We start from the raw sequence: 25,756 nt of genomic DNA, 5'->3' as shown, positions 1-25,756 counted from the left end.
TCTGGTGTGGATCTTAGTTTTGCTCTCATTTTGCTCAGAAACTTGATGCCTTCTGGCCAAGGAGATTATGAGCCCCAACATAACTCTTCCCTTGCCTGAGGCTGCCACCGTCTCTCTGCTCCCTCCCTGTTGACGTTCTAGTTCTGAGCTTTGTCCTTGGTAAAGAAGTACTGGCCACTTCTGCTCTCACTCAGAATCTGCCATCTGTCCCATGGTTGTGACTCAAGTTCTTCATTCATAACTAGAGACTTTTTGTCCTTGAAGCTCACATTGGCACCTACAGCAGTGTTTCTTTGTGAGTTATCCTTGTGTCCTCCAGTCACAAGCATCTCCATGGCTATTATCCATGCAGGGCAAGGCCTAGCCAGGACTTCATCCTTCCTTCCAGAAAGCTATCTGCACATCTCACTCAAGCGCTGGGGTTACATTCAACCAACTTTGAGTTCATGGATGTTCCGCCCAAACTTAGTAGGATGCTGGGCCCCACATCCCACAACAGCGCAGTGAACTTGCAGGCAACATGCCTTACATCTCCCAGCTGCAATTCCTACCAGAGATCAGACTGTTTCCAGCTTGCCTGGAGGCTATGATGCCATCGGATTAAGTTTTATTTCTTTCTTTGACTGAACCAGTATTCCAAGATGCCTGTAGGGGAAATGCCTATGTCTCCATAGTGGTAAGGATGAATTTCTGGGGTCAGCAAATGTTCTCCTGAAGATTATGTGGGTGATTCGGCCTGAGCAGCTCTGAATGACCGCTTCTCTGTGTCCCATCTTGACACAGGGAGGTTCTCCCTCTGTGAGAGGACAAACCTGTAAAAGGGAAACTCTCAGGGGAGCCAGTTGTCACTGCACATTTATCTGAAGGCCACCATTACTTCTGCTCTTTGGCTATTTTCCTCTAAGGCAGATGTGTGTGTGTGTGTGTGTGTGTGTGTGTGTGTGTGTGTGTGTGTGTACTGTATGATCATGAACTTGTCTTTTCATCTTTCATCTAGGCTGATATTCCAAACAGGTTTGAAATGAAGCTTCACAGAAACAACATATTTGAAGAGTCCTATCGGAGGATTATGTCTGTAAAGAGACCTGACGTCCTAAAGGCTAGACTGTGGATTGAGTTTGAATCAGAGAAAGGCCTGGACTATGGGGGCGTGGCCAGAGAATGGTTCTTCTTACTGTCCAAAGAGATGTTTAACCCCTACTATGGCCTCTTCGAGTACTCTGCCACGTAAGTGCATAGAAGACATTTGTGCTGTGTGCCCCTCCCTGCAGCTGGTACAGCTTTCTTCTTAAGGAATTTAACACATAATTAAAAGACGAGTAATTCACCCATTTGAGATTTCAGTCCCTCCTTACCCTACCACCCTAACAAGTCTAAAAACAAGTTCTTGATCCAGTATGGCGAAGCACTATACACTGTGAACACCTGAAACTGATTCTTCTCTTGTCAGTTAGTTTGGCTCATGGAACTGAAACTGGAAATATGTCAGGTAATTACAGAAGGAGCAAGGCAGTTTTCACCGTAGTGCCATTCTGATATAAGGAAAAGGTTTATTAGTGTCAGAATTCAGAGGCATATGAACAAGAATCATTCCTGAAGCCACACTACTTAAAAGGCAAGCCCATGCTTTTTGAAGGCCCATGCTTGGGATACAAAGGCCAATACCCTGGTCCCATAGTAGAAGAAGAACCAGGCTGTGCCTTACATGGGGACTTCATCATTACCCACCAAGGGAACTGAGGCAGATTGAATCGTTTTCTCAGCAAACATTTGGCTCCTGTTGTCTCCAGGCTGAGAATGCTTAAGAGCATGAGGCCAGTCTTGAACTCCCAATAGAATAGTTGATCTTGGCAAAAGAGACATTTATTTAGCCTTGCTCCAGAGTGGATCACAATTGATGTGGCTTCTCTTGCATCTTCCTCCTGGTGTCTGTTTCTCAGGGCTCATTTAGAAGACTGCCTCAGGACAGTCTTCAGTTGATCTAGCCCCAAATTGCCTTGGTTAGTTGAAGTTCTTAGTGAGGCTTCTGAGAGAGTCCACTCATAACACCACTAGTAGAAAGCAGAGAGGACCCAAGATCCTTCCCTCTCCCTGCATCTCTTAGATTCCTCCTAAAAGCCAGTCTGTGCTGCCCCTTGAAAGCCCCTTGTCCTCATGATTGTAAGACCACTGGGGACCACTGAGTGTGCCCTGGCGCTTGCATTGCCAAGACAGCCAGGTTCTTTTCCCATGGCTCTTAAGATCAGGTAAACCAAGAGTTGGACCTTTAGGGAAAATTCCCACATCGAAAGCCTTTCAGAGGAGTTAACCTCTGGTCACAGAAACCAGCTACAGAGCTTGTGTGCTTGAAAATCTCTGCACACACTTTACCACTGTGATGGTTCCCTGCTTCTCAAGATGTCTGGTTGACCCACTTGAAATTGACATTGTGTGCATGTCTGTCCATACATGCATGTACAAGTTTGTAAGTACGAATGTGCTTACATACACGTATGTATGAGGGCCAAAGAACAACCACAGGCATCCTTACTTTGTGTTTAAGACAGTCTCTCACCGGCCTGGAACTTCCCAGAAAGCTAGGCGGCCAGAAAGCCTCCAGGGAGTCTTCTGTTTTGGCTACCTAGGCCCTGGAATTACAAGCATGGGCTATCATAGCTGGCTTTTAAAAACTGTGTTCTGAGGATCAAACTGAAAGCCCCAGGTTTGCAAGGCAAGAACTTTATGACCGAGCAGTCATCCCTAAAACTGCCATTTCTATAGATGAAAATTAGCTGACCATGAGCAGTTCCCGTAGCTTACCTGCTCCAGTAACCCGTAACTGTCAATTACAGAAAGCAGTGGCTGACTAATGGGTTGCATCTCCTAGCTCATATCAGTTGCCACAAAGTCCCCAAGGTTGCCCACGCACTGTAAAATGAAGCAATGGGTGGCAAAGGGGAGTTCAGTTTCTTGAATTTCTTTCATTTAAGTGTGACTGGACTTTTCTCTTTCTCCCCAAAGGGACAACTACACACTTCAGATCAATCCCAACTCAGGCCTCTGTAATGAAGACCATTTGTCCTACTTCACTTTCATCGGAAGAGTTGCTGGCCTGGCGGTGTTTCATGGGAAACTCTTAGATGGTATGTCACTACTAAATCTTGTGGTAATAAAGTAAGGTGGTTCCATTTGTGGGTCAGCAATCCAGTATCTGAGCCCACGTGTGGATAGTAAGTAAGGGCGTCCCTGGTTTTCTGTAGCTGAGTTTCCTCTGGGGATTGAACCCAGTGTCTTCGTCACTCACTTAGAACCCCAGCCTATAGTATGCTGTCTTACCATTTCCCCCTAACAGTAGTCTTCTGATACAGTCTTGGGCACTGAAGACAAAGCATCTATCTCTACTCAGGTTTCTAACTGCTAAGTATGAAGCATAAATCAGTCTATGAGTTTTCTGGGACACCTTCCCTCTGGTAAGAGCTAGATCCAGTGACAGATGGAAATTTTCATTGTAAAGTTAATTTAAATGATCTAATCTGTCAGCAGCCTGCTATTGCTCCATTTCCCCCAAATCAGTTTTTAATGATTTCAGAGTAACATGACCACTCAGCTAAGGCCTTAACCCTAGAGTGTCTTCTGAAGAAGACAGAACAAATTAGCTGTGTCCTTGAGTGGAAATACAGAACTCCAGGGCATGAGAAGTGAGGCCTCAAACCTTCAGCTGCGGGGACCAAAGCCTGTCCGACAGATTTTTGGTGGTCTTAGCAGTTTCAAAAGCACTGCCCTTTCATGAAAGGTTGCTACAAAAATGATCAGTGAGCAAAGAAATCATTAGAAAAAAATTTTTAAATGTGGGTGTAAAATGGATGGAGAGAACGTTTTAGTTACAGTGGAGAGGGCTATTTGCCAGGGAACATGGCTAATTGCCTTTACAGAGTTTGAGTTACACCAGTAAATAATTGATGGACCCTCCAAACTTTTCTTTCAACATATTTGTACTACTAATGGCTAGCTAATTGTGATTCTCTGTTATCAATATTTTATTTTGCAAGGGGATGGTGGACACTGTTTCTGACTTTCTCTGTCCCTGGATGCATAAGGTGCATGCTCCTTTTTGATTCACTCTTCAAGTGTGTATGCAGTTGGTGCTTACTTCTGATTTTCTATTCCTGTGTGTATACAGTAAGCACTTCTTTCTAACCCTTGTCCCTTGTGTGCATGTATACAGTAAGCACTTCTTTCTGACTCTGTTCATTATGTGATACAGTTCATTGTTTACTTCAAATCCCTCCTTTGCTTATGTCAGTCAACCCGCTTCTACTTTCTGAGAAGGTCAGCTCACTTACCTTCCACCAAGCAAAAAGACACTGTTAGTTGCAGTAGGGGAATATAGATATATGTAAAATGTGGTCCTGACTTCATATTTAATGGAGAAAAGGAAAGAGGGAAAAGGCAAACAGCAAGGACACATTGGTCACTTTCCCTGGTTTGGCAAGAGGAGGCACAGAAGCACTCTTCCTTGGGCTGAGTGTCCTGGAAGCATCAGAAGCCAGGTTAATTTCAGGACTAGCCAGCATGCAGCCCTGCAGTGGGAACAATGGTTAGAGGCAAGGATGGATGGAGACCCGAGATGACTGAGGCAGTTCCCACAGGCAAGAACACATGGCAGGGGTCTGCAGGTCTTCAGTTTCTCAGCATATGAATGCCCTGGTCTCAGCCCCCATGGTCAGCTTCATGCCTTCACCTCACTAGACAGTGAAGTGTGCCATCTATGGCCCTGGGACTACACTAAGCCAAAATGAGGGCCCTGGGGCCCCATATCTGGAGGCAAAGGTAGAAGGACTTCCAAAAAGATATCTACTGAGTAGGGAAGTCTCTGCCATGGCTTCCCTGTGCCTTTGGCAACCCTTGTGGACAATTGCACAAGCCTGCACAGGGGCCTCTGTCAACACCAGTGTCCAGGACCTGGCACTGAAATACACTCAGAGCTTGCCTAGCCCCATTGACTCAGCACTGCCCTGGGAGAAGTCCTCTCTGCTCAGCCTCCCTGAGACACTGTACTTGCATAAAGGCCCTCCGCTGACACAGGTTTTTCTCATAAGCTTTGTAATCACAGGCTCTGGCTTGACCCCGAGCTTGTTTTCATCTGCTGTTAAATCATCTCTTGGTACAGATGCCCTTCTCCCTACCCTCCACTGCTTCCTAGATCCTCTTCCTCGGTGTTATTTCTGTTGTGATAAAACATCCTTATAAAAAGCAACTTGGGAAGAAAGGGGTTTATTCAGATTAGAGTTCTAAGTTACTTTTCATCGTTAGGAGAAGTCAAGGCAGGAACCCAAGCATCTGGTCACATAACATCCACAGGTAAGAGCATAGAGAAGACAAGCACATTCTTAGTGTGTTCAGGATGCCTTTCTTGGGAATGGTGCCTCCAGCAATGGGCTAGATCTTCCTACAGTTGAGACAGTCACAGATAAGCCTCCAAACTAAACTGATCAAGGTTACTCTTCATGGAGACCTCCTTTCTAGGTAATCCTAGATTCTCTTAGGTTAACAGCTAAAACTAACCACTGTTCTCTCCTAACTTGTTCATGGGTTACTGCAAAAGGTCCTTGGTCATTCCGTCATGACTTCCCACGTATATGGAAAACAGTTCATTCTTTGATTTCGTTCTCCGATGCATAGGGGTATCAGGGACTTAAAACTTTACCAAGTTTGTGTCATTTTTCAGGATTCTTCATCCGACCATTCTACAAGATGATGCTGGGGAAGCAGATAACTCTGAACGACATGGAGTCTGTGGTGAGTAAAAGCAGCGTGTCGAGTAGCTATCACAGGCTGTCCTCACCCTACGCATGGTGTCAGAATGGTGTTTGCAGTCACAGCCGTTGTGATAGGTACAGTCACTCTGCATGAACAAGAGGGAGGAATCGCTTGCTTGAAAGTTAATTGATTTCCATGATTTCTGTAATAAGCAAATTATGGTAAAATTTTGAAAAAAAAAATGGTACTAAAGGTAGGTAGGTATGCCTAAGTCTCAGTTCCCACTGCTTAACCAGCGAAGACTTGATGAGCAGATTAAACCTGAGGGACACCCGAAGCCCACTGTAGCCTTGTTCTCCATCTGAAATGTGACAAGATTCCACCTTCTGTTTTATGCCTTCACAGAAGTGGTGGAGGCGAGGCCAAAAATTAGTCTTCTAGACATGGTCATCCCAACACAGGAAATTAGTGATAACTACAGAAAGGGAGGATGGGATGTGTTTAGACAGGCTGGTGCTCACATGGCGTGGTGCTTGATGCTTACCTGGACTGACTGTCCTTGGACAGGAAAGATCTACAAAATAAGACATGCCCTTCTTTTCAGAGGACACTTGCGTGTCTGGCTTTCTCTATTTATGTATATTCTGTGGTGTGTGTGTGTGTGTGTGTGTGTGTGCTTGTGTATATGTGCATGTGTATGTGTGTATATGTGTGCATGTGTGTATGTCTGTATGTGTGTGTATATATGTGACTGTGCATGCATAGTATGTGTGTGTGTGTGTGTGTGTGTGTGTGCACGTGCACACTGGCCTGTGTGCACTAGGTGCATTTTTGTCCTCTTGGAAGAATTGCAGCTCTGTTTTCATATGGTCACTTGAGTTAGAAAGCTGTGTATCCCTCGGCCTCACTGGCACATGGACTGTGCATGTCTTGGGCAGAGCTGCAAACGTGAGCGAAGCCGGTGATGCCAGCCAGCGTTCACTCTGTGACCTCTGCAGACGGGGTGGCGTCTGTAGTCTCAGCTCAGCCTCACTCTCCCTTCAGCCTCCCCTTTGTCAATGCTTTGTGCATCTGCTTTATTGTCCTGAGGAGGCTAGGAGCACAGAAATTGCTTCTGTGTCCCCTCAACCCCCAGTGAAGGAAGGGGGTTGAGAGAGGATTATCACTGTGTACATAGTCTAGCTTGGCTTAGAGCACACAATCCTCCTGCCTCTACTCAAGTGTTGGGATTCTCAGTGTTCAACACTGTGCTGCTCCGGAAATGGTTTTTAACGCCCAAGTCTGTGGTTCCTATTGGCCACTAGTGTTTGGGGTGTTTGTTATTATTGTGTTATCTTAATTAATATGTATAAGGAAAGTGGTACATGCAAATGAGCATCGGTGCCCATAGAGGCCAGAGGCATCAGATTTCCCCTGGAGCTGGAATTACATGTGATTGTGAGCTATCCAGTGTGAGTGCCGGGGATCAAACTTGGATCCCCAAAGAGCAGTACACATTCTTAAACTTAACCACTGAGCCCTCTCTGCTCTCCCTGCAGAGCATTAGTGTCTAAAATGTGATATGCATATGATTTTCAGTCTCTTGAGCATGTCATGTTCGAACCTAGCAACAGAGACTTCGGGCATGAGCAGAAGGGACCTGATACCACGACTCTTTTCTAAAACACAGCTCTGTTTTTTGCTTAAATTAATGGGCAAGGAACACTGAACGAACAGGAAAGGCCAGAACGCAAAAGTGTGGTGTATAGTTAGAATACTGTCCTGTGTGGTCTCTGATATCCTCACTCTTAAAAGACAGGAAGTCGGTGGGTTAATCTATGTGGACCTGAGACAGGCTTGCTGTGGCCACAAACAATGTAGCCAGGCTATAATCCCAGTTCCTGGATGCTGAGTCCGGAAGAGGAGTTGGAGACCACTGTGGGGCTCCCAAACAAGACCCCTGAAATGTCTAGCCACTCTAACTCCCCTCCCTTAGCCACAGAGAACAGGGAAAGTCACAAATACTGTCACTGTCCACGAGTTTGTGTTTACATTAGTGGACGATGGGGCTAGAGAGATGACTCAGTGGTTAAGAGTGCATGCTATGCCGGGCGGTGGTGGTGCACACCTTTAATCCCAGCACTTGGGAGGCAGAGGCAGGCAGATTTCTGAGTTCGAGGCCAGCCTGGTCTACAGAGTGAGCTCCAGGACAGCCAGGACTACACACAGAGAAACCTTGTCTTGGGAAAAAAAAAAAAAAAAAAAAAAAGAGTGCATGCTGCTCTTGAGGAGGACTGGAATCGGGTTCCGAGCATGGCTATAACCAGCTGCCCATAACACCAACCAGCTCCTGAGGCTCTGACCTGAACACATGGGCACATGCGTGCATGCGCGCGCGCACACACATACTCACACACACACACACACACACACACACACATAAGCAGACACAAAATAATCTTTAAGTAAATAAATGGGAAGTGGTTTTGGTAGAGCGGGCTCCCTGATGCTGGTGAGTAGCATCACCCTTGGGCGTTGTGCATGGAATTACATTAGAACAAGTTTATTAATTAAGGGGCCAGGCAGGTTTGTGTTTGGAAAGTGAATGCTCACGCTTCCTCTCCGTGTCATCCCTATAGGACAGCGAGTACTACAATTCTTTGAAGTGGATCTTAGAGAATGACCCCACGGAACTTGACCTCATGTTCTGCATAGACGAAGAGAACTTTGGGCAGGTATGTGGGTTTGGCTCCTGCTGTTCCTGTTTCCTTTGCCACGGGCTATATAAGCATGGCATAGCTTAGACAGAAACAGCCACACAGACTTCCAGCTAGCTGTCAGCAGCACCGTGAGCAGCATTTAACTGTCATGCCAGGATCCCTGTCACGGGTTTCCTGTTTCCCTCCAAAGCCGGTAAATTCTAAACGCTGCTGGGGTCTTGACCAGCACCCCAAGTTCTAAAAGTCAGCCAGGCATTTTAAACTTTGTATCCGGAATGGAGGTTCTTCTGAAAGCAGTGTGAGTGTTCGCTTTAGCAGGGTCCACATGTGGTCAGGTACCAGTGATGAGCGGGGACACCGAGATCTTTCCCTCTACTTTATGGCCCTGTTGTTATGATGACGTGGCTCTTACACGTTCAAGGTTGTTTTGTTTTGTTTTGTTTTGTTTTGTTTTGCTGTTCTTCCTTATATCGCCAGTCAGTATGGATTCATCATAGTGACTTCTAGAATGGAAGTCACCTGGCTGGGATCTTTGTGATTACTCCCAGGATCCAAGGTTGTGTTCATCTTAAATACGGAAACTTGGGGTTAGTTGTCCCCTAGTGACAGTATTTCTTGGGAAGTATCTGCAAGGAAGTTTACGTTTATACAAAAACCCAGAGATGATTCCTGTGTCTGCACAGCCTTGGGATGAACTGAGGAGAGCTTACAGTAGGACTGCCATGTGGAAACAGACTTGATCTGCATGGCTTGAGGTAGTATCAGGTGTGTACTGCACCACCGAGACAGGTGGTGGCTGGGACTGAGAGGTAAAGTCAGGAATTCAGCTCTCTGGTGTTTTAGAAATTATTTAATCCTGACCCGGAATTTCTACCCTGCCTTGACCCTTCAGTTCCTGGATAAAAGACACACACAACCTTTATATTTAACAAGCCTTAAACAGCCCAAGAGCTGGACAGGTATTGCCCTCTATGCTATTAGAATCTACTTTCCTATCTATAACCCCGAGTAATTACTGTTTCATCTGGGCTGCTCTTAACTCCAACTGGCCAGCCCTCAGGGCCAGTTATGAGTCACCTAACCCTCCTGCACCTTCGTCTTCTCCTTGTGGTCCTCCTCCAACCCCAAGCCCATGAAACCTAAACCCTACCTATGTCTCTTCTGCCCAGCTATTGGCTGTTGGCATCTTTATTTACCAATCAGAAATAACTTGGGGACAGGGTCACTTAGTGTCTACATGTGGACTCTCTCCTCTCTGAGGCAACCAGTCTTGGGGACCCAATATTAGCATTAGAATACAAGCAGCATCAGACCAAACCACTACATCCTGGCCTTCCTGGTTAGCGAAATCTTAGAGGATCCCAGAGCAGGGCGGTAGGGGGTTGATGTGGTGAAGGGGAAGCAGTGAGTGAAATTGGAACGTGGGGGTTGCAGATTGAGGATGTGACTGTGTAAATATCCGAGCTACATTCTCACCTGCATTCGGTGTGTTGGAGCAGGAAGCCAGCCCTAAGCGCTGGCAGTGGGAAGACCTGGAAGAAGCTGTTGTCCTTCCCAGTGTTGGGGAGGTTTGTAGAACAATGCCAGGCCCCAGAGAGAAGGAACCTTGTGACTTCATGTTACACCTCACTAGTTAGCCCAACCCTTGTCACACCCTGTGTTGATGCTTCAGGACTGGGGACCTAGTCACAGGGCAGGGTGAAAGAAGTCTTGGCCCTCCACCTCTGAGCACCAGGACCTTCCTGGCTCCTCCCAGTCCTGCCTGTCTCCTCTGATTCTCCGAGCTCCCCCTGGGAAGGGCCTGGAAGCACCCTGTTCCCTCTTCCTTCAGTTAAGATTTGCCCTTAACTTTCAGACTCCCAGGGAGCCATGCTTTCTCTTGTGGCTCTGCTTACAGGGCTGTCCTACCGCTGACCTTCTGCTGCTCCTTCCTAGCCCCACCCACTCCAGCCATATGACCTTATCCCATATGCAGCCCCACCACTGTCCCAGTCTGTGACCTACAGCTTCCTCCAACTGTGCTCTATTCAGCCACCTCCTTAGGCTCCTCCTAAAGAGCCCAGGCTCCTAGTGCTGCAGCCTTTGCCTCCTGTCTGTCTCCACAGTTCTCTCTCCTCAGTGGTGAAGGGGAAGTGTGATTTTAAGGTGCCCAGTTTCTGGTGTGTCCGTGTGTCCTAGTAACTGACACCTCTGTGGTTTCTCCTCCCTGCTCCCCTCCCTGGTCTTTACCAGCCTTGCTTTATAGCTCTGGTGTTCTGACAGCTTTTGGCCATTCCGACTCCTATCTCTTCCTTATCCCAGACCTCTCTCCACTGCCCCCTTCCCCAAGTGTTTCCCATCCATGATGTTCCCGAAATGCACGCAAGCGTCCTGTCACTTTCAGTATCCTTATAACTTGTAAAGGTCATGACCCCCTTACAGTCTCACACTACCCAGTCCTCACCACATCCATCATGTCGTCTGACACACCCTCCCCTCAGCTTTACATGTAACGGCCCTCTTAGCATGTCCATATGTGTGTCTTGGTGCCATGGTATTGGCAGTAACACGTGCCCTCTCCAGACCTGTGCATTCTCTCTGTCTTACCGCCTTTCCTACCCTCCTCCTTGTCATGGGCTATCTGTATACCATAAGCAGCTTGAAGTGCCTTATGTTGGCGTCGTTCCATGTGCTGCACATAATATATGTGCCTACTGCATGCCTCCTAAGCAGATAGAGGGCCTGGTACCCAGTACTCACCCAAATGTAGTTGTCAGCTAATTAACTGTCAACCTTGGCAGGATAGTACCTGTGTTTCACCTCTACTCCCCCTCTGCAGAGTAAATTGAGCTCTGCAACTCATTCTGACTCAAGATCAGCCCGTGGCCTCAAATGCCAGAAATCAGCCACTTCCCCAGGGTGGGACCAGTACCATTCCCTGGGTAATAGGGACATGCCTTCTGGCCATGGAGTTACTGTGTCTCACTGCTTAGTTAGAACTGACAGAGTTTGATGTTTGGTACCTATTGCCTTGTCAAGTGGAACTGCTGCTTTGCCTTGTTGGGGGAGGTGTTTTCCTCCTGGCTTGTGAGAACCTGGGGCTGCTGTGAGCCCTGGCCCTGGAGAAGGTTCAGTATGTGAGGGAGGGTTGAACATGGAGAGGCCAATGCTTCAAAGTGATTCTCTAGTACTGCAACCCTTTAATACAGTTCCTCCTGTTGTGGTGACCTCCAACCATAACATCATTTTATTGCCATTTCATAACTGTAATTTTGCTGCCACTATGAATTATAGTATAAATATCTGACATGCAGGACATCTGATAGGAGACTCTGTGGGGGTCAAGACCCATAGGTTAGAACCACTGCTTTAGAATATATCCTGTGTGGGTGTAATCCCCAGGAGATGGCAGAGTAGAACCAGCAGTTCCTAGTTCAAGAGGCTGAGGCATGGGACTTCTGGAAGCCATGTAGTAAGAAGCCAGATAACAGCTCACCAACAAATCTTCAAGGCCAGAAATGTCAGAGGACAGAATCCCTTCTCAATGGGTAGTCACCCTAGCTGGCCCGCAGAGGGGAAAATCACCTCAGATATTACTGCAGCCGATGACACAGGAACCCTGTGGGATTTTTTTGCAACTGAGTAAGTCATAGGTCTGTGATACTGAAAAAGATTCCTTAGAGAAAGATAATGAAACAAAGGTTGAGGAACATTAGTCTGAGAGAAGAGAGCATGTGGAGAGAGGTGAAGCAGAGTCATGGCAAGAGCTGATGACCCCTCGAGGCCAGTTAAGGAGCAAGCCTCTTTACACCTAACATGTATTTCTGTCTTAATCAAGTGTATGTCTTTCTGTCTTTCCTTGCTACTTGGTGGTGGTGGTTGGTGGTGATGATGATGTCTTATTAATTGAGTTTTGTTTGGTTTTTTAAGTTCCTGTATTTTTGCCTCTTGAAAGAAATTCCATGCATATTTCTTTATGTAACTTAATTTCTTGTAACAAACAGAATTCTAGAATTTGCATCTCTGGGATGATGGTTGATTGGAATTTGGATCTCTGTGGCCTTGACGGATATTCTCTGGTGTTTATTTTTTTCACCTTGAACATAATTATATTTTTTATGACTGTTTGGTCGGTTGGTTGGTTTATTGTTTGGGGGGTGGTTTTTTTTGTTTGTTTGTTTTGGTTGATTGGCTAGTTGATTGTTTTTTATGGGTTTTTTTGGTTTGGTTTGTTTTTTTGTTTGTTTGTTTGTCTGTTTATTTGGGGTTTTTTGTTTTTTGTTTTGTTTTGTTTTTTTAGATAGGGTTTCTCTATGTAGCCTTGGCTGTCCCGGGAGCTCCCTTTGTAGAGCAAGCCATCCTCAAACTCAGAAATACATCTGTCTCTGCCTCCCGAGTGCTGGGATTACAGGCATGAGCCACCACTGCCCAGATCATAATTACTTTTTTTTTTTTTAATAAATGAAACCACATGAAAATGTCACTCTTCTCCATTGTTGCTAATGTATGAAGAATAATTAAGACTCATAAATAACCATAAAATATTCTGCCTCTAATGGTAACATCTTTAAATGCATAGGGTCTTGAAAGACTTAAAAGGGTTCATTAGACACCGTACAGAGCCCATTGCTGGGAAATGTTTTTGAATGAACTGCACTTCCCTTTTATAGTAAGATGTTAATCAATAATAATTCGAACACCTTCATGTTATTGACTGTTGTGTTTTCCTCTAATCACAGACATACCAAGTGGATCTGAAGCCCAATGGGTCAGAAATAATGGTAACCAATGAGAACAAACGAGAATATATTGAGTACGTATGCATGTATTTATCACATTTGCCTTGTGTGGTATGTATGTGCTGTATGTGTGCTTCTGTCTGCAGGTGTGCATGCATGAGAGGGGACGGAAGTCAGTGTCCTGACTTCCTCAGTCACTGTTCACCCTATTTTTATTTTTAGAAACAGAGCCTCTCAATGAACCCAGAGCTCATCAATTCGGTTGGGCAGCCTGGCCATTGTGCTCCACCTCCATGCAGAAGGAGCACACCCTCATGCCTGGCTTTTTTGTTTTCTCCACGGGTGCTGGGGACCAGAAGACAGGTCTTTACATTCACTCAACAAGCACTTAAACAACTGAGCCATCCCCCCAGACCTTTAACATTGACCTTTGATAAACCAAATGGCTTATTTGGTTGTCCCTTCCCAAAACTGTTTGTGCATACTGAGAATGTGAACTTACTGTCATTTTGTTGTTGTTTTGGAGACAGGGTCTCTCTATTTATTGTGTAGCTCTGATTAACCTGGAACTCATTCTGTAGAACAGACTGGACTCAGATTCACAGAGATCCATCTGCTGTGATTAGTGGTGTGCACCACCACACCTGGCTTCTCAGTATAAACAAAAGAAATGTCTTTTTGCTTGGCCTACTGGCCCATTGAATGTGGAAAGGAAGTTCACCTTCCCTCATGGCTTCTGTGAATTACAGCAGCAAGAAGAAAGGGTACATTATAGTAACGTGGCAGATCCTCTTCAGGGATCTTGTCTGAAACAGAATTGCAGCTGTGGAAATGTCAGATACTAATGGGGTAGAATTAGGGATTGCCAAGGTGCGTGTGCGTGTGCGTGTGTGTGTGTGTGTGTGTGTGTGTGTGTTTTCTATGTGGAAATTGAGGAAAGTGTTGCAAACATGATGAGTTTGTTCTGATAGTCGCTGGCTCTCAACCTACCCTCAGCCTCATGTTGTGGAACACATGGTTGAGTGAGTCCTTCCTGAAGTGTGGCTCCTGAGAAGGTCTAGGCATTTATAGCAGGCAGAGAGAACTTTGATTGAGTCCATTACATCTTCCTCCTTGGTGGTAACAGCATGATTCAAACAATTCTGAGCTCTTCCAAGTGTCACTCTGGTCTGCGCATGGGCCGAAGTCAGAGAAACAAAGCTGTGTTTGGTTCACAGGCCGTTTCTGTACTCTGATGTGTTCCTCCAACACTAAGCTCGTGTGCCGTCTGCATTCTTTCTCAACAAGCTGAATGACCTCTTTTCTTCTCATCTGAAATGTGTCACTGAGCTTAACTTCAGAGGACAGGCTGGGGTCTTACATTTTAGTGTGATGTAAAGAAAACCCGCTGACTGTCTAATCAGGAAGAAATGGAGAACCTGGTAGGCTTTACTGGGAGACCCTGATGAAGCGTCAGACATGTGCAGGGAGGGGAATATTCAGTTTGGGTTTGGTTTGATCTAGCTTTTGTCACTTTCAGATAAAAGTTCATGACACTTACTAAATAACCTAGAAATAAGACACTTGCCTGAGTACACTAATTGGTATACTTGCTCTGACCATGGACAGTTTTACTGGATGACACCTGGCACATACCATTGGCCTTCTTTGTAAAGTTCCAGTGTTAATTTTTTTTTTCCAAAATTATCCATCCCAGAATGGCTGAGGCCTAAGGATGCTGACACATGTCATGTAGGCCAGGCAGGGTCTCAGCTAGGTAAGATTGAAGTCCTTCACTGCGTCCCGGCCCTGCAGTGTCCTGGTACTGGAAGGATGAGGCTGGGCAGCGGACTGGAGCCTGGCCCTGTGGTGTGGACACCGCTGAGCACTGTGTGTGCTGCAGGCTGCTCCTTTCAGGTGTCATCTTGTCACCCCTTGAAGATGAGGACAGAGCATGCATTGCTCACACTGTCTCAGGGACAGTTTCAGGGACTTCCACATCCTACCATTCATCTCTAAGCTTTAATATTACAAGTATTAGTGTGAGCCACACATGGTAGCACACACCTTTAACCTCAGCCCTGGGGAGATGGACTCTCTTTCAAAATATTTCCTTAAATATTAGTGTGTATAATACATGATATGATAATATACTCTTAACAAACATGTTCGTACCGTTCACATGCATGAAAATGGGTAGGTATGAGTGATCACATCCTGACTTTTCTTTTTAATTAAGAAATCTTTACATTTTTTTAATGTGTGTGGGAGTTCTGCCTGAATACATGTCTGTACACCACAGTGGGTGGCAGGTAGAGGCAAGAAGAGCATCTGACCCCATGAGACTAGAGTTACAGACAATTGTGAGCTACCATGTGGGTGCTGGAAGTCAAACCCAGGTCCCTTGGAAGAGCAGCTAGTGCTCTTAACCAATGAGCCATGTCTCCACCCCTCCCTCTCCTTTCTTCCTATCTGTGGAGCACTTTGATCCCCTGAGGTCTGAGGTAGGCTGGGAGATTGGCTATGTTCTTGACAACCTCAGAGTGTGGATTTCTCATGATGTTGTAGTGAGCCTTAAAGCAATTCAGGGTTCCACAGTGGGTGTGCCCAAGGAAGCTGCTCCCCGCCTCACCCTACTGTTGTTCGGGGTTCTCTCTTCATACCACCCAAGGAGCAGCAGGCCCGGGCAGAAGGAGACCACTATCAGTGGACAACAGGGGTGACTAAGTATGTGCCTTTTTCTCTCACAGCTTAGTCATCCAGTGGAGATTTGTGAACAGGGTCCAGAAGCAAATGAATGCCTTCTTGGAGGTAAGCACCGCTAATGGGGTCAGGGTGGGGACAGAGCCAATACGGGCTGCTTATACCATTCTGATGGCCATTTCCCAAGATAGGAATGTCCCATAACACGCTGCCTTCTTCTTTTCTTTTTAAAGTGTTCTCTTGCTTTGCTTTTCTCCATTTTTAATTTGTTTTAATAGCATTGTTGCTTGCTTGCTTGCTTGCTTGCTTGCTTGCTCGTTTGCTTGCTTTAGACAAAGTTTGTATAGCACATGCTGTCCTGGCACTGATGGTAATCCTGCCTCACTCTCCTGGGAGTAGGACTATACCGACTTCCACCTGTATTCATCTGTTTGCTTTGATTTTATTTATGTGTGTGCACACCCAAGCACACACGTGAGGATCATAGGACAACTCTAACAGAGTTGGTTGTCTCCATCCACCATGTGGGACCCAGGAATGGAACTTAGGTCCTTAGGCTTGATGACCAGCACACTTACAGGCTGAGCCTTCTCACCACCAGACCACTCCACATCTGCTCTAGAGCCATTACCTTGAATTTCTAGAAGTATCCTGAAGTATGAGAAGTGCTTATAGTGGTGCCTGCTACTGTGCTCCTAAAAACTGTGCTCTCTCACTCAGACTACCCAACCCAGATGTTCCAACCTTCCCTATACAGCCCTCTCTTCTGTGGCTTTACACTTCCCACAGATTCACTCGCCCTTTTCATTCTCTGGGCTTTTATAGTCTATCCAGATACCGTATTTCTCCCTGTGATGGAATGAAGCCACCACCTCTCCCATGCATAGTCTACCACAGGGGAGAGTCCCCAGCCCCTTCAGGTTGTGGGGGTCTTTACCATAAAAAGCATTTCATGTTGGCAAAAGTGAAATTCCTTTTTAATAATAATGTTAGTTGTTTAAAAGCAGCCAGAGGGGCCAGTGAGATGGCTCTGCAAGCAAAGGTTCTTGTGGAACAAAGCCTGACCACCTGAGGTCAAGCCCCCAGTGCCACTGGTAGGAAGGAGGAGGGAACCAAGTCTTGCAGGTTGTCCTCCACCTCCACACGTGTGTATATACACACAATAAATAAATAAATAAAATTTTAAAGGAAGAACCCAGACTCCCTGGTAGTCATTTCCAGAGTCATTTCCTCTCTCAACAAACAGCTTCCTTAAACACAGCGGCCTGTACATCGGAGAGACAACCCTCCCCTGAGCAGGAAGTGCACAGACCTCAGGCCCTAAGGATGTAACTTGTCGGAGTGAACTTGGTTTTGGCACATTTTGCACTGAATCTAAGCAAGAAGTCTGAGGATTCCCAGCCCTGCCTAGCTTTGGGGAACCACAGCGTTGAGAGTTTCTTCCTGGGTCACCCCCTAATTGATAACAGCCCAGGGGCCAGAGTCTGGCTTGCTGGTTTCCTATCAGTTCTAAACCAGCTCACGCAGTCCCCCCCCACACACATACCTTTTCTCCTCTGACCATGCCTTCAGCGTGCTATTTTTAAATGTGCCTCTCACACATTTGTGTCTACGCACGGACACAGTGACTCACAAGAGTGTGTCATAAATGGCTTTTGCAATCCACCTGCCTGCAGCATCCCTCATATCTCAGGGTTTCAAAAAGTGCTCAAACACTGGAAGCTTCTAGACTATGTATGCATTTTCACATCCTATACCCGACTTGCTATTATTGGAACTGCGGTCACCTGACACTGCATTGCCACGTGAGCCACCAGTAAAGAGTGAGCTAACCACAATCTTACTTTATCCAGGAAATTGTTCTTTTTTTTTTTTTTTTGAAGAAAAGGATGCTTAAGATATTTTTATCTTTTCAGGGATTTACAGAACTCCTTCCAATCGACTTGATTAAGATTTTTGATGAAAATGAGCTGGAGGTTTGTGTTATATTTTTTATATAATATAAAGTACAGGAACTTAAGTATCTCCTAGCTTTGTAAGTGGCATTATTGTATTCTCCGACACATGGCATATTGAATGCACATAGACGGAGTCTAATGTGTGCTCCTCTTGTGAGGCCTGTCTTCTGATCTGGGGAGCCTAGCAACAGTAACCAGGTAGATTTGTTGCCTGTGACAGGGCAGTTGTGGGCATTTCTAGTGAAGAGAGAGTTCTCAGTTCGCGTGTCCCACCCCACTTACCTCTGATCCATCTCCTCACTAGTTGCTGATGTGCGGCCTTGGTGACGTGGACGTGAACGATTGGAGACAGCACTCTATTTACAAGAACGGCTACTGCCCCAATCACCCTGTCATCCAGTGGTTCTGGAAGGTAACACCAGCTCTCGGTCCAGCCTCTGCTTCAGGCTCTTCTTCCCAGCCAGGACAGAAGTCCTAAGCTGTCAGGCCCCTGCTGGGGAGGTCAGAGTGGGATCAGCTTTAGGCATAGGAATGCTTTTGAACACTTTTTTTTTTCCAATAGCCATTTTGATTTTTATATCTTGCAACCAAAAGATGAAAATTAAATTTTATTTACCACCTCAGGGCCAATGTTTCTATTCTGTTGGGCTCAGGAAAGCTTTAGCAAAGACAGTAAATCAAACATTTTTTTTTAAAAGCCAGTTAATTCCTCTACCAAAAAAATGTTTTAATTAAAAGATTATTTACATACAAAAAAGGAACTCAGCTCTACATGGTAGCATATACCTTTTGTTTGTTTGTTTGTTTTAGATAGGGTCTCACTATGTAGCCCAGGCTAGCCTCAAAATAGAGATTCACCTTCCTCTGCCTCCAGAGTGCTGGGAATAAAGGTATATGCCTCTAAACTGGAAGATGCTGACTTTAAAAAAAAAAAATTAAGAAATCAACTAGTGTGTTTTAACTTCTGAATGTCTGTTATTTATATATCATGTGCTGGTGAAATACAGAGAGGAAGAACCAGAATTTTCAAAGATTAGGACTCAGATTTTGTTTTGGATCATCTTATAAAAGATTAAATCGAATGCCCAGGAAAGCCAGTTCACTTCAGGAAGGTATACAGATTGTTTCACAGACCCGTTTTTGACTCCGGTTTCCTTCTGTTTGTAAAATGTCATTAGGGAACTTTCTGTGGCTCTATCTCGTCACCTGGCTTCCCCTTGTCTAGATAAGTCTGGAACACTGCCTGGTTAGAACTGGCTTCAGGGAGGCACCAGATCTCAAATGCAGAAACCTGAACTTGAGCCTGTCAAAGGGTTTTCTTTTTATATCATTTATTTTGACCTGTTGGCAAAAGAAAAAAAGGGGATCCAGCAATTCTAAGATTAGAGAGGCCGGGATTGTAGCAACTGTTATAAAGGGGGAGGCGATGCCAGTTTTCAATGGAGTTGTGGTATAGGTGATTCCGTGGCAGTGTAAATGAGAATTTGGTTGCCTGCCTGCATTGCAGTAGTGTATGGTGTGGCATGTGCTGCATGGTGACAGTGACCTTCTGCCTCTGACAGGCCGTGCTACTGATGGATGCTGAGAAGCGGATCCGGTTACTACAGTTTGTCACAGGCACCTCCAGAGTACCCATGAATGGATTTGCCGAACTTTATGGTGAGTATGGCATGCCCCAGAGTCCTCTGCCCTCCTGTGAGGATCCAAGCAGGCAACATCCAGCCATCTTGGCCCCTTTCCAGACCAGATGTACCTGTAGTAGTTCCACAGAAACCCACAGAGATGCAGAACAGAGGGCTTCAACCTTAGGCAGTATTTGTACAGAGACTTCCTCTCTTTCTCCCTACCAGGTTTTTCAGAATCACCCATATGGTTGAAAGCTCCTTCCTCCAGACTGCAGGGCTCTTTCTTCTCTGTGCATCAAAGCTCACATTGCACGACTTTCTCCTGAGGCAGAGAGCCGTGCAGACCAGGGATTTCCCACAGGACTCAGCCAGGCAGACAGCACTCTGAGACTCCTTGCCTTTTCCCTAAGTTCCACCACAACTTTGTTCTACTGCTTCAAGCATGTTGATGCGTCTTTTTCTGTTTTTTTCCCAGGTTCCAATGGTCCTCAGCTGTTTACAATAGAGCAATGGGGTAGTCCTGAAAAACTGCCCAGAGCTCATACATGGTAAGTAACAAAATCCTTGTGGGGGCTGGGAAACGGCTCGGTGGGGATGAGCATTCGTTGCTCTTTGCAGAGGACTTGGGTTTGGCTCACAGCCCCTACCTGATGGCTCACAACCATCTGTAACTCAAGGTCCAGGAAATTTGACTTCCACAGGCACCAGGTACATGTGTGTCACACATACATGTATGCAGAGCACACACACACAAACACAAATGAATCTAAAGCTGACCTGATCTCAGGTGCCAGCTGGGTGAAGCTGTCATGGGAGCATAGAACACTGAATTCTGCCCACCAGTAGCTTCCAGTGCAAAAGAACAATAGTGTAAGGTGACAATATAAATCTTTCCATAAAGTAGCAAAGCTTAAGCCATGATTTGGATGGGCCCAGTGTCCTTGCAGGTTGAAGGGTTTAAGTCTCCGTGCTCCCAGGACTTCTCCTGTTTTAGAGCAGATGCTTCCTTGCTTACTGTCTCTGGTTACAACAGTTCCTACCTCTCACACACTTGGATTTTTTTTTAACTCCCACTTGACATTGGTTATTTGAAAATATGGTTAAGAGACGGTGATGGTTCTCCTGCCATCAAGCCTGACAGCCTCAGTTGGATCACTGGGTCCCACACGGAGAAAGAGAACCAACTCCTGCAAAGTGTCTTCCCACCACCACATGTGTGCTGTGGTGTACACACATGCATGTGATAAACAATTTCTTTTTTAAATAAAATTAAGGACAAAATCCCCCATAGTGGCATCAGTTTAAATGTGCTTCCATTCACACAGTCTAAGTGACCCATGGCACTGTGGCACCATCAAGTCTCTCTGGCTGGAGAGGGAGAAGGAAGGCCCAGGAATCGTCTTTGGAAGGGTCACACAACACCCAGGACAGGGACAGACACAGCCTAGTAGATTGTATAGCAGCATTCAGCAAGCTTCGTCTAGTCCAAACTCAGTTTCTGCACAGGCTTTTTCTTCCCTCTTGCTTTGTAGGATGTTGGAGGGTGTGGCCCTGCCTTGCTCAGCACGGTGAGGTTTAAAAGCACGTGCTGAGTATGCTAAGCTGATATGAGCACCCTTCCTCACCCACAATTCCCGTAAAGAGCCTTTGAAAACTGCCAGTGGGGGAGCAGGCTGCTGTGGGTGCCCTGTCCTCACCAGAAGGACCATTTGTGCACAGAACAGTGCACTACTACCTGTGTGGTCCTTACTGACATGCACACCAATTTCAGACTAGAATTGGCCATTCAGAGCAGGCACTGTCCACAGTTGTCAGCCTTTGCTCTAAGGAAGGATGTCTGTAGCTGTTCAGACAGCTTCCTTCCTGAGCTAACAGCCCTTAAATGCCCCTGAGCTGGGTAAGAGAGAATGATACTCAACAGGGGTGAGTTGCCTTAGCTGACATCTTTTGGGCACTTGTTCCCAGCCCCTTCTATGTAGATTCTCATCCAACCCTCCTAGACTCCTGGGAGAAGTCTCTCCCTTTTTGCACTTGAGCAGACAGAGTCAGAGAACTGAGTTGACATGCCCAAAGTCACAGATTGAAAAGGCAGGATTTGAACTTGCCCGGCAAACAAGTAGCCTTGATTTCTTGCAGATGCCATCCATCTGTATTCAAAGACCTCACTCTTGAAGGGTGAGCTATATCCTCCTTGCCCCAGCTGAAGCCTTGTTGCTATGGAGCATTCATATGCAGCTCTCTCTATCACTTTCTTTCTGAACCTCACTGGTAGCCAGCTGGATAGCAGAGATGGTTCAGTTTCCTGGAGCCCAGGACAACCTGGACTCTGTTCTAGGGTCTGCAACACTCCTAGGAATGGAGCCCATGGCACCCTGGCTTTACCTTCTTTCTTAAGGATCTGCATATATGCATGACTAGGAACTGTTTGTGTGTGTGTGTGTTGGTGTGTGTGTGTTGTGTAGGATGGGGTGCTCATACTACCAGTGTGGTCAGAGGACAACTCTGCAGTCAGTTCTTCCTTCCACCCTTGTGTGGCTTTTGAACATTGAGCCAAGACTCCAGGCTTGCCTGCAAGCGCCTGTACCCGCTGGGCCATCTCACCAGACCACAGTTTTAGTCTGTATATGTTGGTGCTTGTCTTGTCTTTGAATCTCCTTCCCAGCAGCAGAGGAGCCATGGATAGTTGGAAGATTCCTTCCTTTTCCCTGTTGATCAGATAGCTTGTTTGACGTAGACACTTTCATAGCTAGAAGTCGGCTTTGGATAATAAAAATGTGACTGTCTTTAATTCCCTCGCTCAAACAGACAATGCCTCTATTAGCCAAAATCAGAGATGCAGCTATGGCCAGGAAGGGCCGCTCACCTCTACTTTCCGTTCCTTTGGCAGCTTTAATCGCCTTGATTTACCTCCATATGAAACCTTTGAAGATTTACGGGAGAAACTTCTCATGGCTGTGGAGAATGCTCAAGGCTTTGAAGGTGTGGATTAAGGAAGGCCTCCAGCGTCTGGGGACACTGCCCTTCCAGCAAGTTCCGAGTGCACTTTTGCATTTGCCTAGCAGACTTTTGCAGAGCCGGTGGCAGAAGCAGTCGCCTGGCTTGGCTCTGGAGCCCAGCTTGTCCGAGCCCTGCCCAAGTTCCGCCAGGGAACCCAGCCCCAGCTCAAGTGCCGCCCCCCTCACCGCCGATTCTCAACTGGTTGACGTGTACACTGATTACATTTCAGGAGGACGTATTCTATTTATGTTGTGCCTCTGCAGGCAAAGCCCTTAATAAATATTTTGCATACTTTCTAATGACAATGAATGGAATTAATCACACTACAGGTATAGTATTACCACTCATGTTTACTTTTTAAAATGATTTAGACTGATTTTCAGATTTTATTTCATTACAATTAAAGATGTCTCATGTACTTGGAAAAGTGAGCATATTTTTTTTTTGTATTTGAATTTCAGTGACTTTTTTTTTTTTGAAGTACGTTGACACTTCCAGCCTCCTCTCTATTAGAATTGGAAGACTAATTTTTCTCCAAAAGCCTTCTACAGACAAATACTTTTGAAAGAACTTCAAATATAGCATTAAGCATAATATTTTTTTCCATACTCAAAATGAAAATAAACTGGATATTACCTTTTTTTGTACAAATTTAGATCCTAGGTCCAGGCTGGAAGAATTGTAACATAGCATGATATCTTTGTGTTAACTTGAAAGGAATGACTCCATTGTCCCCTAGAAGTACTGACGCGTGCCATCACACATTTAAGACAGGACTGGACTGTCATCTCGCATCAGAAACCGTTACAATTTCCTGTTGCTGTACAGCCTCCTCTGAACTCTCTTCTCTCTTTGGTGTCCATAGAGACATTTCCAGTGGTATTGCTTGATTCAAAACCAAGGAAGCCAGAATCACTGATCTTCTGTCTCTGTGATTGCTAAACAGTAGCCAAATAACCCTTCTTTGCTGTATCCACGTCCCTTCTGAAGGCACTTTATGGAGGTCACATCAGGTTTGGTTTTGTTTTTCTTCTCACGGATATCACGCGCAGTGATTGCTCCTTCCCCCCTGCACACATCTGTCCGGTGCAGTGTCTATCAGTTGTGAACTTGGCTGCTAGTATTTGAACCCAGATGTGACGCCGAGCCTCTGCACCGATCTTCTCCAACGGTTCTGTAATTTCTACTCAACAACAAGGTTTTACTTACTGTACACTTAACCAAGTTGTGTGACATATGACCTACTTTGCATGCTCCGATTCTATGTACTGCCCCCAGATCGTGTCTGTTGTGTGCTAGTTTAAAGTGACCTAGAAAGCCCAGTGGCGACCACTGAGCTCAGGCTGCCTGGCTGGCAGTGGCGGGAGAGCGAGGGTGTCTGCAGTTTGTAAGTCTCGTTCTGTTGTGTTCTGAGAAGATGCCTGAGGCAGTGTGGGAGTTTCAACACCCACACTGTCCCTTTAACTTGTGTTGTCCTAGACCCTGTCCTGTAAGTTAGGGGACATGGGGTATTTTTGAACTCTTGCCGGTTGTGAATAAGACGAAAAGACTGTGGTCTCTGTTACATAAAAAGGATCTTTGGTATAAGAAATTATCCGTGTTTACACAGCTGTGGATGCCATGAAGAAGCCATGGACACTCTTGGTGAGTGAAGCCCTAGACAGTGGCATCCAACCAAGCCAAGTGTTGGCTTCTATGCATATGCTATCGAGTTATTACAGAAGCAGTTAACACTCACTGTTCTTGCCTCTGGTGAGATATTTTTCTCCTGTAGTTAACAGATATTGGTTGGGGGGAGGGAGATACTTTTTAAAAATAACCTTACAAGTCCAGAACCATCTCTGTTATAGAGTGTGCCAAAGCTCGGGCTAAGCAGTGTATTTTAATCGAAGAAGAAACCAAAATCTATTCTAAGAACTAGGGGTTCTATACTTCTGTAGGCCCTATATTGAACAACATTATTCACTAAATGCAAAGTAGTTAAGTATTAAAAAATGCAAAAGGTGCCAGCAAGATGGCTCAGTGAGTCAAGATGCTTGTCACCAAGACTGACATCCTCAGTTCAATCCCTGGGACACACCTGATAGGAGAGAACAGACTTTTACAAGTTGTCCTCTGACCTGGCAATTTAAAAAAAAAAGAAAAGAAAAAAGAAAAAAAGAAAAGATTAGAAATAGGAAAAGAGAACTTAATTCTGATCATCTCTAAGTCAAGAGCAGAAAGAAATTATTAAAATACACTCCAGGGAATACTTGAAAGGCAAGTCATTGTGAATAACACTTCAATTCATTGGCCCATGATAATTTCAGATTTTAACACCTGTTACTCTTATTGGAGATCAGAGAGTTGGCCTGTTAGAAAGTAAAAACACAGCACCGTTTCCTGTTCCTCTGCTTTGTGAAGTTTCACTTGTTGCCTAAAATGCCCAATGCCTCGTCTCCAGACCTTGCTGCCCTTGCCTGGACATCCTTGTACAGTAATTGTAAATGGCAGTGAGGAATATGACGTGCCTGAGGGGCTGTGGCAGGTCATTCTCTGGATCTCCCTGCTCCAGCCAGGTGCTGTTTCCTTCTGAGCTGTGGAGACCCCATCATCCTGTCTCCCTGCAGACAATAATTGTGGAACATTTACCTTGAGTGGGTTCCAGGACTCTTATTCCACTGTGGAAGGACTTCGAGAATCATGTGGCTCTCTTAGGTTCCTGCCCCTTTTACTCTGTGGTGAACCCGGGGTTAGATAGCCTGCTGGCTCCAGAGCAGGTCGTGGCAGACATTAGTCTATCCTAGGTGTCCTCAGTGTGCTGTCCTTGTCTATCTGAAACACCCATCTCTACTTTTCTGTGGCCGGTCCTCCAACAGTTCACAAGGACCAGAGATGTGGACTTTATTTCTGTTCCCAGGACTGATGTAGCTTAGTGGCAAGTGTTTACCTAGCATGTACCTCGTTGTAGATTTGATTCCCCATTGCTGGGGCTGGGGAGGGGGTGGGTAAGGAAAACAATTTCTTTTTCTGAGGACCTTTAGCAAGAGACAGTTAGAAAGGCCTGCCATTCGGGTTGGAAATGAGATAAACCAGCATAACAAGAACTGTTTCCCCGCAAAAGGCTCAGCACCCGGCTCCTGGAAGTGAGGTACAAAATCTTTTAACCACTTCTGAATCTCACACAGCCTGTTGCTCTTGGGCTTCCTAGATTCCAGTCTGTTCTGAGAGTCAGGCTAATGTACAGCAGCTTCTAAACTGTCCTATATTGTCCTGGTAGTCTCCCGAAATGTGGAAGTCTACGAAGAAAGCCTAGATTCATCAGCTGCCCAGCCTCCATTGGGCTGGCCAGCTTGCCT

The 25,756-nt window shown here is 45.7% G+C and overlaps 1 protein-coding gene across 5 annotated transcripts in view; it reads left to right on the top strand.

Annotated features, from left to right (window-relative positions):
* Nedd4l (NEDD4 like E3 ubiquitin protein ligase) overlaps positions 1-22,845 on the top strand; it is a 215,750-nt gene extending 192,905 nt beyond the window's left edge. For all 5 annotated transcript variants that reach the window (XM_028774297.1, XM_028774298.1, XM_028774295.1 and 2 more), the window contains 11 exons: positions 998-1,227; positions 3,001-3,122; positions 5,708-5,778; positions 8,358-8,453; positions 13,157-13,230; positions 15,886-15,946; positions 17,755-17,814; positions 18,101-18,208; positions 19,359-19,455; positions 19,897-19,969; positions 22,309-22,845. In XM_028774297.1, the coding sequence (XP_028630130.1) occupies positions 998-1,227; positions 3,001-3,122; positions 5,708-5,778; positions 8,358-8,453; positions 13,157-13,230; positions 15,886-15,946; positions 17,755-17,814; positions 18,101-18,208; positions 19,359-19,455; positions 19,897-19,969; positions 22,309-22,411 (1,095 nt within the window). In that variant the 3' untranslated portion in view covers positions 22,412-22,845. The remainder of the gene's footprint in view (positions 1-997; positions 1,228-3,000; positions 3,123-5,707; positions 5,779-8,357; positions 8,454-13,156; positions 13,231-15,885; positions 15,947-17,754; positions 17,815-18,100; positions 18,209-19,358; positions 19,456-19,896; positions 19,970-22,308) is intronic.
* Positions 22,846-25,756: the final 2,911 nt, after the last annotated feature.

The sequence above is a fragment of the Grammomys surdaster genome, unplaced genomic scaffold (assembly GCF_004785775.1).
Source record: "Grammomys surdaster isolate TR1022 unplaced genomic scaffold, NIH_TR_1.0 239, whole genome shotgun sequence".
NCBI lineage: Eukaryota > Metazoa > Chordata > Mammalia > Rodentia > Muridae > Grammomys > Grammomys surdaster.
Note: the sequence above shows the minus strand (reverse complement) of the source record. Positions and strands in the feature narration are given on the sequence as shown.